The 18,825-nt window shown below is 50.8% G+C and overlaps 1 protein-coding gene, 1 long non-coding RNA gene and 1 other non-coding gene across 10 annotated transcripts in view; 2 read left to right on the top strand and 1 right to left on the bottom strand.

Moving 5' to 3' along the window:
- Nucleotides 1-10: 10 nt before the first annotated feature.
- Nucleotides 11-5,575, top strand: LOC113263746 (uncharacterized). 2 transcript variants are annotated; one of them, XR_008956146.1, is made up of 4 exons: nt 11-163; nt 1,096-1,647; nt 2,854-2,999; nt 5,256-5,575. It is a non-coding gene; the product is annotated as an uncharacterized LOC113263746 (long non-coding RNA). The 2 variants fall into 2 exon arrangements; XR_007190373.2 differs by having other exon boundaries at nt 11-1,647.
- Nucleotides 4,292-4,418, top strand: LOC113263846 (small Cajal body-specific RNA 15). Its single transcript, XR_003319432.1, has one exon. It is a non-coding gene; the product is annotated as a small Cajal body-specific RNA 15 (non-coding RNA).
- FSD2 (fibronectin type III and SPRY domain containing 2) overlaps nt 4,820-18,825 on the bottom strand; it is a 46,917-nt gene continuing 32,911 nt past the window's right edge. For 6 of the 7 annotated variants that reach the window (XM_044388438.3, XM_044388436.3, XM_044388435.3 and 3 more), the window contains 4 exons: nt 16,462-16,595; nt 14,234-14,363; nt 9,819-9,995; nt 4,820-7,844 (listed from right to left, as the gene is read on the bottom strand). In XM_044388438.3, the coding sequence (XP_044244373.2) occupies nt 7,592-7,844; nt 9,819-9,995; nt 14,234-14,363; nt 16,462-16,595 (694 nt within the window). In that variant the 3' untranslated portion in view covers nt 4,820-7,591. Of the gene's footprint in view, nt 9,144-9,818; nt 9,996-14,233; nt 14,364-16,461; nt 16,596-18,825 lie in introns of all 7 variants that reach the window. The other variant, XM_048220504.2, reaches the window with a different exon arrangement.

The raw sequence follows: 18,825 nt of genomic DNA on the forward strand, positions 1-18,825 counted from the left end.
GAGAGGAGGAGTTGGCGCGATCGGATGTGGGAGGGCTGGGTTCGTCTGTGGCGTAGGGAGGCTCCTTTCTGGCCACCGGCGGGGCGGGCGACAACAGCGTTTTAGTAGGCAGGCTGGCTGGTGTGTCGGGGTTCAGGGAATATGGCGGGGAACCGGCGTAGAGGTGAGAGGTCGGCGTGTCTGTCGCGGGGTCCGCATCACCTGCGAGCTGGGTCTCGTTCCTAACTCGAGCTTAGCTTTCTCGACTTCGTCTAAAAAAACTAAGCTCGGTCGTTCAGGGAGCTGTGGTGGGGATAATATGTAGAAGGGAGAAATGCCAGAGTAAGGGTTAAAGGAAAAATAATGCAGTAGGTGATTCACGTAAGTGGTGGCCCGTGTCGCTTAAAGGATGTGACGCAAGGGCCTGTACGGAACCAGACGGTTTGAATCAATTACTCCTACTCCTGCCTGAGGCAGCAGCACCTGTTGCATTAATTTGAAAACATAAAGGCACGGCCGGTCATTTTTAAGCTTCCTAAATCCGCTGGGAACGTCATTTGGTGTCGGACGAGGAACAGCCATTGGGTCATCGCCCCTTGGTTCAGTTTATATTAAAAGCTTCGAAACTTTTAGGCCTCAGGACCCTCTAATAATTAAATTATTGAGGATTCCAAATATATCTATCTATCTGTCTAAGTCTTTTTGGTGTTAGAGGTTAAAACTGAGAACTGTTTTAAACCCAAGAGTGTACAAGCATACACTGTTGTCAGAGTGTTGAATGTCTCACAAGTAGCTTCTGGTTAAATTCTGCTCTGTATGTTCATGGAATAAGAGTGAAAAGGGCAAATGTCTCAGTGTTGTTATGAAAGTAGTTTTTACCTGACTAACCCTTGAAAGGGTCTCAGGGGCCCCCACAAGAACCACACCACAACCCTCTGTGCAAATGTTCCAAATAAACTTGAGATGATTGCTGTTACAAGTGATGGTGACATGAGCAGAAGTATTACCTTTAAAATGCAGTAACAGTCTTTTGTTTCTAGGACATGTATAAATAATTCAAGGCACAAGAAACACATTTTCCAGTTTGTTTTCCTTTCCTCCTGTTGATTTGTATAGCACTTGAAACAGCAGTTCAGACTAACTTCTAGAGAGTCAGGGCTAAGGAGAGAAGACCACCCCGTGAGTGGATTTGGACATGGATAGGCTGTAAGTAGTTTCTGTTCCACTCACTCCCCTGGCTATTTAACTCTTGCTCACCTTCTCCACCAGTGACCACAGCAGGTTACAGTCTGCATCTCCCTTCGCTCACATGCTAAACTCGAGACTTGTAGGAACTGCACAGAAACGTACCCGCTACTGAGTTCATAATGATTACCGTAAGTAGGTAATCAGTGTTTAAAATGCCTTTTGCTTTACAGAAATCCTTGGTAGACGGTTACATGTGGTTATTTTGGGGAGATTGGCTTGAGATTCTTTGGAGGGCTGGCAACATAGTTTTCCAATGTAAAGATTTTTATTTATTTATTTTTGGAGAGAGCGAGAGAGCACAGAGGGAGACAGAGAAGCAGACTCCCCACTGAGCAGGGAGCCCGACACTGGGCTCCATCTCACAACCTGGAAATCATGACCTAAGCGGAAGGCAGACCCTTAACGGACTGAGCCACCCAGGTATCCCCAGAGTTTTTCAATTTAAAATTATGAAACCTAGGACCTGAAAATTCCATAAACTTTCTAGGAAAGGATGAGATTTCAAGAATGAGAGGTGCCTCAATATATGTAGGATTTTTCACCCTACATCTGATATATAAATTTGGCTACAATTTTTGGGGGGTGAGGAAGTCTCTCCCATAAAATAATTTTTATTTTTATTTATTTTTTTTTATTTTTTTTTTTTTAAAGATTTTATTTATTTATTCGACAGGATAGAGACAGCCAGCTAGAGAAGGAACACAAGCAGGGGGAGTGGGAGAGGAAGAAGCAGGCTCATAGCAGAGGAGCCTGATGTGGGGCTCGATGCCATAACGCCGGGATCACGCCCTGAGCTGAAGGCAGACGCTTAACCGCTGTGCCACCCAGGCGCCCCCTTTTTTTTTTTTTTTTTTTTTAAAGATTTTATTTATTTATTCGACAGGATAGAGACAGCCAGCTAGAGAAGGAACACAAGCAGGGGGAGTGGGAGAGGAAGAAGCAGGCTCATAGCAGAGGAGCCTGATGTGGGGCTCGATGCCATAACGCCGGGATCACGCCCTGAGCTGAAGGCAGACGCTTAACCGCTGTGCCACCCAGGCGCCCCCCCCATAAAATAATTTTTAAAAGACACTTGACATTTGAGAAGGTATTATTACCTTTGGTCTTTATATGTCCCTGGGCGGGGGGGTCATTACCTTTACAACATGGCATTTCTCCATGAAAGTCTTAGATTCTAAGGCCAGCAGAGAGTCGTGGTGTGGTGTGCTATGAGATCAGGCTCTGTCAGGGCCTTCACTCCACTCATCAGCTTCCAAACATACAAACCGAATTGATGTTTCAGAACATTTAAAATATATATGTTGTGGACTCCGGGCTCTCTTAAGAATGGTCAAAACTGCAATAAATCTTAAATGTGGGTGTTAGAGATCTCTTGCAGGGATGGGGAGGAAGCATTCTAAACGACCTACGTCTTCCTCACGTGTCATTCTTGTTAGCCTCCTCCCACTCCTCCCAGGTCAGAAGTCGAGGTTACTAATGGGATCATGTGGTAGATCCTTCTGGTGTATTGGGACAGAAGAAAGATTGAGAATCACTCTTATTTTTTCTCTCCCTCTCCTCACCCCACGCAATTTGATGAAGAGATTTAATTTGTAAGACAATTTGATGTCTCTTACCTCTTTTCAGGTATACGAGCTCTTCGAAAGCAGACTGTCATTGCTTCCATGTTCTGATCATTCAGAGATTAGGAGATACAGTTCCTGCCTTTGGTTTACATACAGCCAAGTGGAGCAGACACAGGTCAATAGTTGCTGTATGCCACTAAAAAAGAGGTGAGTGTGTGGCACTGAACTCAGCCTGGGAGAGGGAGGATTTAGGGGGAACTGCTTCCAGGAAGTGACCTTTGAGCTCACAGGCATTAGGTGGGCAAGAAAGGGTAAGTCGTTCCAGGTGCCTAGGGATCTATGGCTTGTTCGTATCGTCTACCTTTCTTCAGAGGTCTGTCCTTCTTTTGGACAGTGCTTCTCTTGTTTTCCTTCTCCCTCCCTGTCCGTTTCCCCCTTCATTGGGTGTGTTTGGGACATAAAAGAAGTCAGAGGGTAGGAAACTTTCTGAGTGGTAGAATAAGATGACAGGCTTACCGGGAAGCAGTGTATGTACTCAGGAAATCCATCTCCAAGAACTAAGTTCCTGCTTTGTTAAAATGCATAGCTGGGAAAGCTCAGTTTTGTTGATCGAGTGCTTTTCTGTCAAATGGATTATGTTCTGTCTCCAGTCTTGAATTTAAGGGCATCTCTTAAGCCCACATCTAGGCCTAGGAATGAGCATGGGGGAGACAGCAAAATTAGAATCCAAGGTCATACTACAAAAGCATTTTTATCGGCTCTGTGTGCATGACTGCATGTTGTTTGAGCTGCATGCTGTGTAACTGAATTGTCACAATTCAAATCAATGATAGTTTTAATTCCACCAGGATTTGAGTAAGGTGGAAATAGAGAAGAACCTGATACTGTCAAAGTCTGGGAGAATGAAGAGAAAGCAGTCAGTCCGTGAATGGGGCTTAATTATTTTCCTGGGATTGGGGGTTGCAGGAAACAAGCAGAGAAGTAGTAGGGCGTGATCTATGTGACAAGAAGCACCTGTGCCATAGCTACTCTAAAATAATTACTGCCCAGGGGCGCCTGGGTGGCACAGCGGTTAAGCGTCTGCCTTCGGCTCAGGGCGTGATCCCGGCGTTATGGGATCGAGCCCCACATCAGGCTCCTCCGCTGGGAGCCTGCTTCTTCCTCTCCACTCCCCCTGCTTGTGTTCCCTCTCTCGCTGCCTGTCTCTATCTCTGTCAAATAAATAAATAAAATCTTTAAAAATAAATAAATAAATAAAATAAAATAATTACTGCCCAGCTCATTGTCACGCTCCTTCTAGGAGACGTGCTGACTGGCTGGAGTCTTCTTCCCAAATCACTGACTCTCATCTTGCATTTAGATTCCTTAACCATTGATTGCAGTGAGGAAAAATCTCTGAAAACTTGAAAAGTAATCAGTTACCTAAAAGTGACCAATTACCATTCCTTTTGTGTGATGACACGCTAGAGGACGGTGCTTTAAAAGCTGGACTTGGTCTTCTGGAGACTAAGAAAACAGAGTCCTTGAAGTCAAGCCGACTCTGCTGTTAGCCTCCTAAAGGAAAAGGTAGATAGAACAGGTCTTGTTTGCAAAATTAATTCAAGACCTACTTATCTACCAACAGCAACTACACACTTCGAGTCGTCTTTCTGTGGAAAATAGGAACAGTAAATTAAGAGATTAGAAAGGGTGGGAGAAGGTAGTGAGCCCACGAGACTCTTACTGTACTGTTCGGAAGGCGGCCGGAAATTGGAGAAGTTGTTCAGGAAAGTGGAGGACAGGACCCCTCCCGTGGTGCAGCCTGCAGAGGGTCCAGCAAGTTTTCTGGGAGCTGAGCCTCCTTGGATGGAGACCAGCACAGTCTCAGTTACAGAATGTCGTGTCAGAGTGACTTGCGCTGCGGGCAGCTGCCAGTGTGTAAGCCGTGTGAGCTGCTGCTTCTGTCAAATACTGGAGGATGGGAAGTAGTGAGGAAAAGGCCTCATTGCCCATATAATTGCTCTGCGTGATACTGACCACCAAGCACATGCTTCTGAAATATTTTACTGGGTGTGTATAAGTGACCGCATATCATTGTCTGAACCAGCAGGAAGTCAATTATCAAACATACACGTTTCCAAATAAAAGGCAATTTAATTACCAGAAACCAATGTCATTTTATATCGCAAGTCTCTCACCAACTTTCTAGTCCCATCTCAGGGTGCCTTCAAATTGGACTATTCTGAATTGCTAAGCCTGGGTTAGTTTACACTAAGATTTTGTGGTTATTTTACATATTCTCTCTCCCCTTTGTTGAGGGAAGCCAAAGCTTATGTTAAGAACTCGCTCAAGGCTTATAAACTGATAGAGGTGAAGCTCGGAAAAGAACAGACTGACCTGTTTTGTTTTAACTGTACGGAGTCAGGGATTGTGGCCTCAATCGTCTTTTTAAAAATCGTTTTCTTTGTTTTGTTTTTTCAACAGATTTATCAGCAGGTTGCAGGTGAACATGGCCTTGAGGTAAATCCTGCCCCTTGTTGAAATTCAGTTTCAGCGGATTATTCATGATATTTTGGGAACTGGAATATTTCACAGAAAAAAAAAATGTTTTGTTTGGTTCTGTTCTAGACTTGTTTTTTCTTCTTGTAGAAGAAACATGTTTAAACAAAAGTTCTTTATGCTGAATAATTGTGATGCTTTTAGCTGGTCATCTGTCTTATTTAAATTAAATAGATTTTAAATGCCAATGTTCAGTGCCAATTCTGCATGATTTTTCTTGGTCAAATAAAAATTTCACTCAAACCTTATAGGTGTCGAGTTTTTATCATTTTATCCATGTTTTTATTACGTGTGAAATATTCCATAAAGCCTGTTAGAATCCTGAATTCAGACTTGCCTTACCTGTGATATCCTTAGTTTCTATCTCAGTAGCTGAGAACAGTGTTGAATACACGCGTGTGTCTATTTTGTCTATAACCTGAACCATCTCTGTGCTTACATTGGCTGTACCTTCCTTACTTCAGGGTAGTGATCCAGCTGGGCAGGGCAGTGTTGTGTGTGTGTGTGTGTGTGTGTGTGTGTGTGTGTGTGTGTGTGGAGCTGGAAGACTGTCAAGGTGAGTTGTTAATTCAGGAATCGGACCTGCTGTTAATATCAACAGGCCGAGTTAGGAGACAGAGGAAGCGTTCACTGTGTCAGGCTCAGAGTGTGCTGGAAAACATGAAGGTTTTAGAGTTACGGAGCTTTCAGTTCACCCAGAACCTTAAGTGAGGAGATGAGGGGCATGTCTGTTTAGAGAGGCATCCCCGGGGCAGAATATAAACGGTCTCTGAGAATTGCTTCACGGATGGAGTCATTACTCCGCATCTTGCATCTTGACTTGCAGGCTGGAAGGTGCCGTGTGCAGAGCTTTAAAGGACAACCGGAGACCTGGGCCGCAGGACCGGGAACGCAGCCAGCGGGGCCGCGTGCTGTGGTGGCAGGCTGGCGCGAGAGCAGCCGGGCAGGAGGTCCCAGAGCTGCTGATGGGGAGACCACTTCGCCCACCAGTGCTGAGCTTGGGCCTTGGTGGGCTGTGTCTTCTTTTCAGAAACTGCCGTGCATTTGCTGCATGCCCTGTACCGTGCGCGCTCGTGTTCGTCGTTAAATCTCCCAGTCCCATGAGACGAGCCTATTTTTTCTTTGTTTAAAGGGAAACAGGAGCTCTTGAAGATGGTGGGACTTGTCTAGGGTTGAGGGCAAAGCAGCTACAGAGAAGCCATCAAGCGCAGGTCTTCTGATTGCAAATCTGGTTCTTTCTATGGGACAGTTCCTGGGGTCAGTTGCCGCTGATGCCTGTTTTTCCTGGTTTATTCCCCTGCCCCCTCTCTGATGCAGTGGAAGTGCCACATTTACGTGGAGGCTGCTTGGTGACAGGACGTGTGCAGTAGTACGGAGTGTTCCCTTTCTCCAGTCTTGCCATCGAGCTCCAGGGGCCCTTCTGTGCCTTGATACCGCCTGCCCTCCATGTTGTCTCCATCTCCTGGCCGCTCGTCCTTCACTGCAGTTTTGAAAGAGCCCCGCCGTCCCTCCCTGGAGAGCCGGGAGAGCCCAGGAGCGGTGGCTGGATGAGGAAGATACGAATTTGTTCTGTGTGTGGCGTGTACCTGTTTGTTATGTGTTAGCCCTTAGGGACTGGATGATGAATGAGACAGACACCGTCCCAGCCTTCATGGAATTGGGCATAGGCAGGGGTCATTCCAAAGTTGGAGTGGGCTAAGTTCTGTGAAGGAGAGGAACAGGGTGCCACGGAGTGCTCAGTGGGAGACCCCTCATCACAGTGCCATTAACTGCTGGGAAAATGGGAGAGGGGGAGGCACGTGGCTTCCCTGCTTCTCTTTGTGGACGGCACCTCGCCGTCTCAGGTCTGTTCCCGGCTGCTGGCGATGCGGCACTGGTGTGCCACCAACACATCCTCTCCTCCCTGTCCCCTGCCCCTCATCCCAAGCTCTGTAGGCCTCGGAGAGTCAGATACTTTGCCTATAAACAAATAGACCAGTGCAGTTTGACCACTTGACAACCTCTGAGTTCATGTTGGCCGAGCCCTCATGCGACAGTCGGGCCTGGAAATGTCTAACCTAACATCACAGAGGCGGCAGTGCACAGGGCTAGACTCCAGGTCCGGTGAAACAAGCGTCAGCACACCAGGCCACCAGAGGAGAACGTGAGCCGTGAACTGTGCCGGGTGCGTGGTGCTCGAATGCCGGTCCGACCGGCTGAGGGGTGAGTGGCCGAGAGGGGTGGGTACGGAAGAGAGACACGAAGCCGGGTATCAGAAGGGTCTAATAGAAAGTGACGTGCTTTGGCATTGCAATGCCATTACGTATCTTCAGACACCCAGGCTTTTCCAAAGAAAAACAGGGATGCACGAATCCGTGGAGCTGGCAGCTGAACGTGTAGAGGTGCTGAGAAATGTCCACGTTGAAAAATGACAGTTTGGCATTTTCATAGTCTAACAGAATGCCAATCTGCCTTGGGGCCACTGTTATTCTTATATCTGGAGTCCTCTTACTGTGCAGGAACTCATACTTATGCCTGAAAATTAAATGTTGATATGACAAAGCTTCAGAAATTCTGTAAATGGGTTCTTTACAGAACATTCATATTCATTTATTCAAATACTCCTATGATGGTGTTATTTTTTTTATTAACTACCAAAACAGGCCATTTCCAAAATTATATATCTCTTTTTTAAAATTTGGCCTAAGAGACTTACATTTTTAAACTCCATTTGTTTTTGAGCAATCTCTTAACCTAAAAAAATTACGTACAGTATCATAAACTCTTATTGCATCAAAATTTGTATAGAAAATAGAGGTTTTAAAATTTTGGATTTTAAGGATAAGCTGTATAAAGCCTTTGTAATAAAGGCATTTGAAACAGTCAGCCTCCTGATGTTTCATGTAGTAAAATGGGCCTTTTGGGAGAGTCTGTGCACAAGTACTCAGGCACAATTGTTAAACCTTCAGCCTTAGCAGGGCCGCCCAGGGGCCTGTCACTGTTCACCGCGGTGTAGCCCGGCACCCTCTCGCCACGCTCTGTAGCGCGTGCTTTGAAAAACAGCTGGCACCGAAACCAGCCCCAGGGACTTCCTACCCCTGCTACCCACAGACGTTTGCAGAGCTCAGTGCCAGCACGCCAGTCCACGCGTCTGGGAGGAGCACTTGGAATAGTCTCCGAGTGTGAGAGCAAGCCAGCCTGTCTCCGGCCCGGCTCGCCTCATCTTCCCCTCAGCTGCTTTTCTTAGCTAAGCAGCCACCAGAAGCTTCCCTTTCCTCTACCTTCCTCCATCACAGTAGAGTCAAGACTAAAGCAGGAAATAATGAGTCAGCTGCGATACCCAACCCTCACCCTCCACTCGTAACAGTCTCTCGCTCACACATCTTTCCAAGATGGGACCGCAAGGAACTGCTCCAGCCCTGGTGCTTGGCCTCTGGCTTCCTTCTTCCTGCTGTCTCATGTTCCCATGCTCTTCTGTCTTCTGACCTCCCGCAGACCCCCTACTCTTCCTTTTTATTCTCCCTCTGTCTTTCTCTGCCCTTCGTTCTTACCTTTCTGGGAGAGGTCACTGACTTTTAGTCTTACTTCAAGCAGAATCCAAATAAACCATTTGGCTCAGTGCCTAGTATTTCTTGTATTCCTCAAACTGGATCTGAGGTTTAGTAGAGTCAATTCTAGTCCAAATATCTTTCAGGGGGAAGGTTGGTTCCCACGTATGTGTGGGCATGACAGATAGTGTTTAACCATGACGGAGGCTCACGAGCAGAGAACACTGGATCAAACATTGACAGGATTCAGCAAGCCAGTGACGGTCAGAGGCCCTACAAAGAGGTGCTGGGAAAATGGTGTGAAGTTTTACAATTTTTGAGGTGAAGGGAGGTTGCAACAGTGGCTTTCTAAGTCACGATATCCACTGGCCTGGGGGCCTCATGGGGTTTTCCCAGCTTTTTAGGACTAGCCCATGTGTAGAGGACAGAGTGATTAGCAGCAGAAGCAAACCAGAATGAGCCATAACTATTAAGCCTCTGCCCCCTTACAACGACGGAATTGGGGTTTCAAATCAAACTGTATGTGTATTTAATAACACAGGTTGAACATGAAAAGTCAACACTTGGTGGTTAAGAATGCTGTCTTTGGAGCCGGGCTGCCTGGGTTTGATTCCAAGCTCTGAAAACCCATGTTGGATGGATTACCCAAATGCCGTGAGGCATACCTTTCTTATTTTTAAAATGGGATAACAGAATTGTGAGAAGTAAATAGGATAATACATCTAAGAGCGTGGAACACTGCTTGGCACAGAGCAAGCTCTTCATGAATTTTAGTTAATTTTATCCCAAAGCTGCTCTTTCTCTTCTTATCTGGACTTTAGGGAAAAGGACTAGAAAAGAGCCCTGAAATACCCTAAAATATTTTATAAAACATACTGTAGGCCTTAATTATTCCAGTGAAACCTCCTGATCTCTTCTTCCAAAGCGAATTTTCACGCTGCATGTCCAGATGTTATTTTACCTTGATGATGCGAACGTGTGCCTCATGCACCAAGACAGGCAGTTTGCTCCCAGGTCCTCCTGCTTAGGGACATCTTCAAAGGCCACACCCACCGTGTAGTCGGCAAGCTCGTCCACCTCCACCTCCCAGTAGTGGCGCCCTCGGATCGGAATTAGAGTCCCCATGACAGCAACACACCTGGGTTTAGAAAGTGGGAGAGTATGTGTGATTTGGGGGCGACCCCAGCCTGGCCGTGCCGGTGAGTGATGCCAACTGTTGGGGCCGGTCAGCGGGTGGTCTGTAAGCATGGAGAGGAGTGTTCTGAGCACCTCCTGTGTGAAGCGGCCGCCCTCAGCTCGCAGGGCTCATCTGATCGATGCTGAAGATCACAAGAGGACTATCACGCTTCTGGTGGAAAAGGCTCTGTTTGCATTTTTAACTTATTGACCTTTGGAGTAACAAAAATAAAGGTTTGGTTCACTTGTCGATAAAAAAAAAAGAAAGGGAGTGAAACCTCATGGAACTCAGCATCGTCAGGAGAACCATGTGCTCGAGGGTCAGAACCAGCTCGCGGGTCTTTGAGGTGATGCCTGTCTTGGGGGCGGCCACGGGCAGAAGACGGGGAGTCGCATCACAGAGGCAGATCCGAGAAGAGTGAAGAGCAAATTCCTCACAGCTGATCAGAATCTACCTGCAAGATGCCACCGGAACAACTGCACTTACAAAGGTCAGAGTTACGTTTTGTTTTACAACAAGACCGCATTCTGCAGAGAAAGGTTCTCGTGGGAAATCAGACCACATCAGTATCTCCAAAATGAATACTCACTCCACCTCCGGCAGGAAATTCCTGCATTAGCCAAACTCTAGGTGCCCCCCCAATCCCTAGGCCTATTTGTTGGGCTGTCATTAAGACATGATCTCTACTCTCAAACCCCAGGTTCTATTTAGTTAATTAATTACTATGTGAAGAAAGGCAGACGGCCACCTGCAGGGCCTCGCCTGGATGTGCCTGGAGTCTTGGAAGCCCGACTACCCTAAAGTCTCCCACAAATGGACCTTCAGAGCTTGTCTGGAGGTTCTAGCAGGGGAGTGCAGCTACTCCTCTACCCCTGACCGAATGGTACTTCTATCCGGAAGGTCGTCCTCTTCGACCCCGTGTGCGGCTTTGGGAGGGATACACATGGAGCAGTGAGGGAGGAAGGGGACCCCCGCCTAGCCAGCCAGATCAGCCGCATCAACCCTGGCGATCCCTGGGGTGACAGATGTCACAGGCAGATCACCCTCACATCCTCAAACCCCAAGTTCTGAAGGCCACGCAAAGCTTGGGAAGGAGACCACACGTGAAGCCTCTCCTCTGTAACATGAAGCCGTCTCGACTCCCATGATCCAGACCCTCATCTCCACTCACCTGCTGTCTCTCATTCAGAGTGTCCCAAACAGAACTTACGCCTTCCTACCCCTCCCGCCAGCCAAACTGGGTTTTGCTTGTGGTGCGGAGGGGTATTTACTCCTCATGTTTTCTCCATTTTGGTTAACAGACTCACTATCTACCTAGTAACCCAAGGCAGCAAAGGAAGACAGGAATAATGTAGTGGTACCGGCTCAGCTTCTGGTTGAATTCTGACCCCAACCCTTACTAGCAGTGTGCCATTGGGCAAATTCCTTTACTTCTCTGTGCCTCAATTTTCTCATCTGTCAGATTGGACTGGTGATGGTTCGGACCTCACAGGCTGTCGTGATGATTCAGCGAGATCACCCATGTAAAGCACTTGGGAGTGTGTCTGGCACTTGGTCAGAGCTCCACAGATTACAGCCCCTGACCCTTCCCTCCCCCGCCTGCCCCGTAACCAGCCGGCCGCTCTCCCTGCTGCTGTTCCGTGCTGAGGATCTGCTGAGTCCGTGGCTCCCCTCATCCGCCCTCCTGCTGATTTTGTCGGGGGGGGGGGGGGGGGGGGGGCCTCCACCATCCTCTCAGGTCTCCTTGCCCCCCTCCCCCCAACTTCCCCAGCTCCCACTTCTCCGCCAGTGTGATCCTTTTGGAATGTAAATCTGACCCTGTCGCTCGCCTACTTGAATTCTCCACAACTGGAAGGGTAAGATCCAAACCTGTGTTGCACTGGAACGTGTCCATCTTTCCTGCCTCATCTTCCACCTCCCCCCGCTACGGACCCTACACCGCTGACACGCTCAACTGCTCGTAGTTCTCCAAACAGACGGACGGTCTCTCTGACTTCTGCTGTTTGTACGTGTGGAAGGCTCTTAATCGGCCTTATTGGCCTGGAGGACTCCCATTTATCCTTCCAGCCGTTCCCGTGCAGGAAGCCTTCCTCCTTGGGGCTCCTACAATGCCTCATCCATACTGCTACTTCCGTAGGTGTGTCTCTGACACCTGCATCTCCCCCACTTGCCAGTCTGAGTCAGGTGGGCGGGGACAGTATCTTCATCTCTTTACCCCCAGCACCCAGCATAGTGTTTCACAGAGAGACTCGTAACAGGATCCTGAAATGGGACTAACTCAGCTTGGCTGGACCCCAGAAAGCCAAGAACAGAACAATAGACAGGGAGCTCTCCCCTATTTCCACGTGAGGTGCTAGACCTCCTGTGCAGGACTCGGTGGCCAAAAACTGTTCTGCAACTTTCAGTGCATCACCAAAGGGCTGGAACTGAAGGTGCTTGAGGCTCTGTCTGCCCAGGGAGCTTGCCTGTGGTTCACACGCACAGTGAAGGAGCAGTGGCCCGGTCAGAGGTGGGTGCTTTCAGGGGACCAGGTGTGAAGGGAACCCACTGCAGGAAAGCTGTATCCACGTTGTTCTTGAGAAGATCCTGTCCAAGAGAGCTTCCTGTGAGGGCCCAGGAGACCTCGGCAGACCTCGAGCTGTAGCACTGGGTGCGGGGGTTGATGGGTTGTGAGGGGCCACCGTGGGGAGGGGACTGCCAGCAGAGGGGCCTCACTGGGAACTGCCTGAGAGAGACACACACATCACACTGGTACCAGCCAGGTACCAAACGGGTTGAAAACAGGACAACAGGCCCAAAATGGAGTCCATCATACTAAGCCCCAGGTCACCAAACCAAGACAAGTCCGTTATAGCTCAGCTCCCTCAGATATGGAGTCTTAAACCAGTCAAGCAGCCATCGCCTGATGAGCACTAGTGAGGGGACGTGCCTGGTAGACCCTGTTGTCCCCTGAAGGATATTAACCTGCCACAACCACCCATTTCTTTGCCTACTATCACCTCCTTGCTCCTGCTCGCTCGGCCCATGGAAGTCTTCCACCTTGTACAGCTCCTTGGAGCTCCTCTCTGCCTGCTGGACCGAATGCTCCCCAGTTCATCCATCAACGAATAAAGCCAATAAGATCGTTAAAATCTACTCGGTTGAATTTTTTTTAGAACACAGGTAAGACCTTTATCGCTTCCTACCCCGCTCCATGCCCCCCCACCCCGGGCTAAACAGGCAGAGGTGGGCAAGGATAAAGTCGCTTCCCACTGTACCCTGTGCACACTGACACCTACACACAGTAGGTGCTTAACACACACACAGTAGAAACGCCAGCAGGGAGCCAACATCAGAGGAAGAGCCAGCCCCGGGAGAGTCGACCCAGGCAGGGAGGCTGGGTACGGTTTGCATCAGTGGCCCTTGCGGCCCCCAGAGGAGAGCCATTTTCCTCCTTAGGAGATCGTCCTGACTGTAGATCTAACCCACCACGACCTCTTCTGTTCCTGACTGCTGGGAAGCTGAGAACCACGTTTCATGTGCAATCCTGGAAGTGGAATTCACTCCTGAATGTACCGATCTGTGTTCTTTCTCTCCCACTGCTTTGACTTTTCTATTTCAGTGGTGCGTATTTGCGCCTGAGTTCAAGTCCACTTTAAGTATTTGGAAAGAAGTAAGACGTAAAGAAATGGTTTCAACGTGAATGGAGCGCTCAGGCCTGGAAACAGCTACAGATCTAGACAGACGGCGCCCATCTTTGGGGGACCGCCGCTCCCTCAGATCAGGCACTAGTGCAATCCCCGTCTTCCCCACAGACTCTGGCTCAGGCTCCATTGTGGGTTTTCATCAGTTTTAAAATAAGGTTTCACTGTATAGGGGAGGGAGCTCGGGGACCAGCCCTGGGAGACGGATGTCCTCATTTCTGCTCTCCCGCTGCCTGCCAGCGTGACCCTTGGCCTGTCTTCATGGTCGGACTCCTCCCGCTAGGCCACCCAGGGCCAACCTCCGCGGCCACACATGTGTCTTTGGCCCACACCGGCCAGACCCTTCCCCTCCACCTCCCCAGCTTCCCCGCCCCACCGGACCCCTCGGCCCCCATCCATTTCTGGGACCTCTTTCCCTCTGCAAGGCGGCATCTGTCATCCCCCACTTTCACCTGAACCACAACGAGTATTAGAGAGGTTCACAGAACGTTCCAGTGAGCGGCTGATAAAAAGTACCTGGTAAACCGCGTGTTGCTAGGGAGCGGCTCCTTCTCGGTTTTCCTTCCGCTGCGCGTGACTGTAAACCCATCTTCGGAAATGGTCAGCCAGGGATGGCGGGTGTGCTGGTTCAGGTGAAAGCAGCTGCCTGCGAAGGCGGAAACACACGGGGACCCAGCCCGTCACTGCTGCCGCCTCTCAGCAGCCTGGGCCTCTCGGGGTCCCGCCCTCCTGCCCCCCCCACAGTCTCCCACGAGCGGTTTACAAGTCTTCAGGCCTCACAATCACCCTCAGAAACAGCTGTGATCTCTCTCCCTTGTAGAAGAGAGCACGAAGCCATGGGTGGTTAAAAACTCAACCGGCAAATGACACAACTCCAGTTTGCACCCCCAGGGCCCTTTGATTCCAGAGGCTTTGCTCTGAACCCAGAGGCTGTAAACGCCGGCTCCTCGCGGACAGGGACCTCTAACCCACCTGCCCGGGGAAACAGGAATGGAGATTCTGAATGCTCCCCCTGACAAAGGGAAGTGAAAGTCAACATTCCCATTAGGGCCCTCGGAGAGAGGGAAGACCCTCCCCCCCCCAAGCCTCCTCTCCCCACCAAACCCCTCGGTCCTCATCCATTTCTGGAACCCCTTTCCCTCTGCAAGGCGGCATCTGTCATCCCCCAAGTCATGGTTAAAACAAAGCTCAGCACAACGTGGCACAAAAGAGATTTAAGAACAAACTGTTCAGTAAAAAAATCCATCATTTGAGAGCGCAGTGACTCATTCTCCACTCCTGTGTCTTAGCCAAGTTGTTTTTCCCAAGTTCCTATCCTGTCACTTCTCTTCATCTCAAACCCGGGTTCAGGCGTCACCGTCTCAGCTCGGAACCCTCAGCCCAAGACCTGAGCTGAGATCAAGAGCCAGGCACTGGGGCGCCTGGGTGGCGCAGTCGTTAAGCGTCTGCCTTCGGCTCAGGGCGTGATCCCAGCGTTCTGGGATCGAGCCCCACATCAGGCTCCTCCGCTAAGAGCCTGCTTCTTCCTCTCCCACTCCCCCTGCTTGTGTTCCCTCTCTTGCTGGCTGTCTCTCTCTGTCAAATAAATAAATAAAATCTTAAAAAAAAAAAAAAAAAAAAGAGCCAGGCGCTTACTGACTGAGCTGCCCAGGCACCTCTTTCACAAATAAACTCTGAAAAAAGTGGTCTGAACAAACTCAGTGGGAGACGACTGAACAACCTAGAACTGCCTTACCTTTCACTCTGTTCTCACCGGCACAGCCAGAGTCTGACATTTCAAAACACCAGCTTGGTACAGGAAGGGAGGAGGGCCAGCCAAGTAAAGGCAGGGCCGGGTGAACAGAACAGAAACACCTGAGTCCCCACGCCAGCACGAGCCCGCACCAGCTCCGGGGTCTCCAGGGGCCCCTCGGCTGGTTCCTCCCCATCCGTGTGGAAGACACACGTGGGAACTGATCACACAGCTCTCCTCCTGGCGTTGGGAAGGACGACAGTATGACACGACATCCCTCCGGGAATGCTCCCAGTCAGGGGGCGGGTCCGGCTCCCTGCTTCCTACCTGCCCGCCGCCCCATCAGCCGCCCGAGCGGGACTGGCTCTGTGGGCTCCCGGGCACAGCGACAAAGCTCAGAACCCACAGCTGAGCAGCGCCGGGAAAGCAGAGTTACGGAGCGTTGCTAGTGATGTCTCTGCTTGCTCAAGACCTAGACGGGACATGACAGTATGACAGTTGTGTGACAGGAGGACGACAAGTGAGGAGGGGAGGGGAGGGTGCCGGGCTTGGTGGTGTGGGCACCCCGCAGGGCCAGACAGGGCCTAGGAAGAGGCTCAGCAGCCCGGGCCAAGCTGGGCCTGTGGGCGGGTGGGACAGTCTGGGGCTGACAGCAGACACAGGAGACCGGCCAAGGGCAACAGCTCCTGCTGGGGATAATGATGCCCTCCCAAGGGTGGCGTGCGGCCTGTGTGAGTGATGAGGCGTCTGGCCACCCAGGTCCGGGGTGACAAGCCTCTAGCCTACCTGAGGGCATGGAAAAAACCCCTGAGTTGTAATGTTTGCTCTGCCACCAAACTGCTCTATGACTTGGGCCTCCAGTCTCCTGTCTATAAAATGGGACCCCAGGGCCTTGATGTCCCCAAACCCCTTCTGGCCTGACTTGCCGTATTTTCCAGCAAAGTCATGCAGCTCTGGGCTGCCACACGGTGGCTCCCGTAGGCCCCTGGCAGCGTGTGGCCCGGGCACTTACCTGTGGTGCGGACTGTCACAGGGTCGCTCCTTGCGCTGGGGCCCCCCACGTTGAGGGCTCGCACGTAGATTGTGTAGCTCTGTCTGGGCTGCAGCTGCACCAGGGCCTCGCAGGCTGGGATGCCCACAACCGACCTAGGCAAGAAGCAGAGCTGCGGTCACCGCACGGTGGAGCCAGGCGGCCAGGCCCCAGCACCAGGCCTCCCTTCAAAGCTGGGAATTGAAACCCAGCCTCGCACTCCCGTCCAACAGTGGCACAGCCAGGAGCGTGACCTCCCAGTCCACTTTCCTCGTTCCTTTGTGACTCCTGCTGTGTGTGGACCTCTTCCCTCCGGGTTCCCCATCCTGGGGACCTAGCCCCACACCTGGCATTTAATTCTACTAGACACGAATACAGGCCCATAACTGCCACTGTCTATTCCTGCAACTGCTAGAGCCATTTAATTCTACTAGACACGAATACAGGCCCATAACTGCCACTGTCTATTCCTGCAACTGCTAGAGCCATTTCAGTTCAGGGGAAAAGAGAAGCCTCCGGGGTGACGCCCGTTTCCGGATACAACGCCCCTACCCGGCAAGGTCTGGCTGTTCAGGTCACCCTGAGGGCTGCAGCTCCAGGCCAGACGGGCACTTTCCCACTTTGTTCAATAAGTATTAACCATGAACCTTAGATTCCCGGCGCTGTAGAAAAGAGGCTCGGGGGGAAACTAACGTAGTCCCTGGCCTCACTGAGCTCACAGTCTAGATGGGAAGAGAGGCGCTCCTCAAGCCATCGCTGGAGGAAACGGAAGGTGGTAACCATGACATGGTGATGGCGTACTACACAGTGCCCGATGCTGCAGAGGGGACTTCTGAGCTGAGCTCTGAAGAATGACTTGGGGGGCGCCTGGGTGGCTCAGTGGGTTGGGCGTCTACCTTCGGCTCGGGTCATGATCCCAGGGTCCTGGGATCGAGTCCCGCATCCGGCTCCTGCTCAGCAGGGAGGCTGCTTCTCCCTCTCCCTCTGCTGCTCCCCCTGCTTGTGCTCTCTCTCTCTCTCTCTCTCTCGCCCTCTCTGTCAAATAAATAAATAAAATCTTTAAGAAAAAAAAAAAAAGAATGACTTGGAAGTCCCTGGATGAAACAGGGACAGCAGTCTCCTCCGTAGAGGAGGCACATGGCAGGAAGGAGCACAGGAAGTAGGAGAACTAAAACATGACAGTGTGGCTGGAGCCAGACAGGGGAGAGAAGCCGGTATGGCATGAACTAGCAGGAAAGGGCTAGTCTGTGCGAAGGAATTCTATCTTTTCTTCAAGATGATTAGATTTGTACTAGGCGAGCGGGCACTACCCCAGACCTAGGTCACAGGCCACACACCATTACGGGCTGGTCCTAGGGGTCAGGTGCTCCTAATGTGTCAGCACAAATTGCAAAGGAAATCTGGATCGTTCTGGTGTCCAGAGCCACCAGGCCCCTTCTGCCCCCCTCCTGAGTACTTCTAGAACTACCTAGGTCAGCCTGATACAGCTGTGGACACATGGATTCTAATGGAACAGAGGATGTGTGGGACAGATGGCCAGGCTCCAAGCCCGGCATCCAGCAGAGAAGAACCCGTCTTCCCTACCAGTTGACACCCACCCTGCCTCCTCCATTTCTTCCGAGCCAGGTGGACGCACTCCATGCCCCATAGCGGGGCATCCCCTGGACATCCTGGTTCATCCTGGCTGCCTGGCCGGGTCACTCCTCTTGTGTAAACTCCGGGGCTGCCTAGTTGTAAACCAGCGGAGCGTTCCATGTGTCCTCGGCTGCACACAGCTGCACACTCGCGGGACCCGCGGGCCGCTGGGGTTGCTGACTCCAGCCCTCACCCACCTGTGAACGCCTTCGCTCCGCCAACAGGTGTGGGCGTGAGCCTCCAGACCCTTCCACCACGGGCACAAAGTTCTTTGCACACTGAACTCTAACCTCTTTTGTTTTGCCTCATGATGCTCTCCCTCCCCTCAAATTCCAGCCGGTGGGTCTTTCGGTCCATCCAGCACCTCGAGCATTTGTTTGTTTTCTTGTGTTCTATTTGCCCCCACTCGCTGGTCAGCTCCGTAGGGGAGGGAATGTGTCTGTCTAGTCTCCCAGAGCCCAGGCACAGGACTCGGCACCGCCGAGGCCGGCAATACTTGATGAATGAATGAACGGTAAACCGTCGTTGGGCTGAGAAAGCCACCCCGAGGTTTAACCCATTTATTCACTCGTCATGCATCTTCAGTAATAGCGTTCCAGCAACTTCTTTTTTTAAAGATTTGATTTGAGAGAGAGCACGAGCAGGGGTGGGAGAGGCAGAGGGAGAGGGAGAGGGAGAAGCAGACCCCCTGCTGAGCAGGGAGCCCAATGT

This window comes from Ursus arctos, unplaced genomic scaffold, assembly GCF_023065955.2.
Source record: "Ursus arctos isolate Adak ecotype North America unplaced genomic scaffold, UrsArc2.0 scaffold_28, whole genome shotgun sequence".
Taxonomy (NCBI): domain Eukaryota; kingdom Metazoa; phylum Chordata; class Mammalia; order Carnivora; family Ursidae; genus Ursus; species Ursus arctos.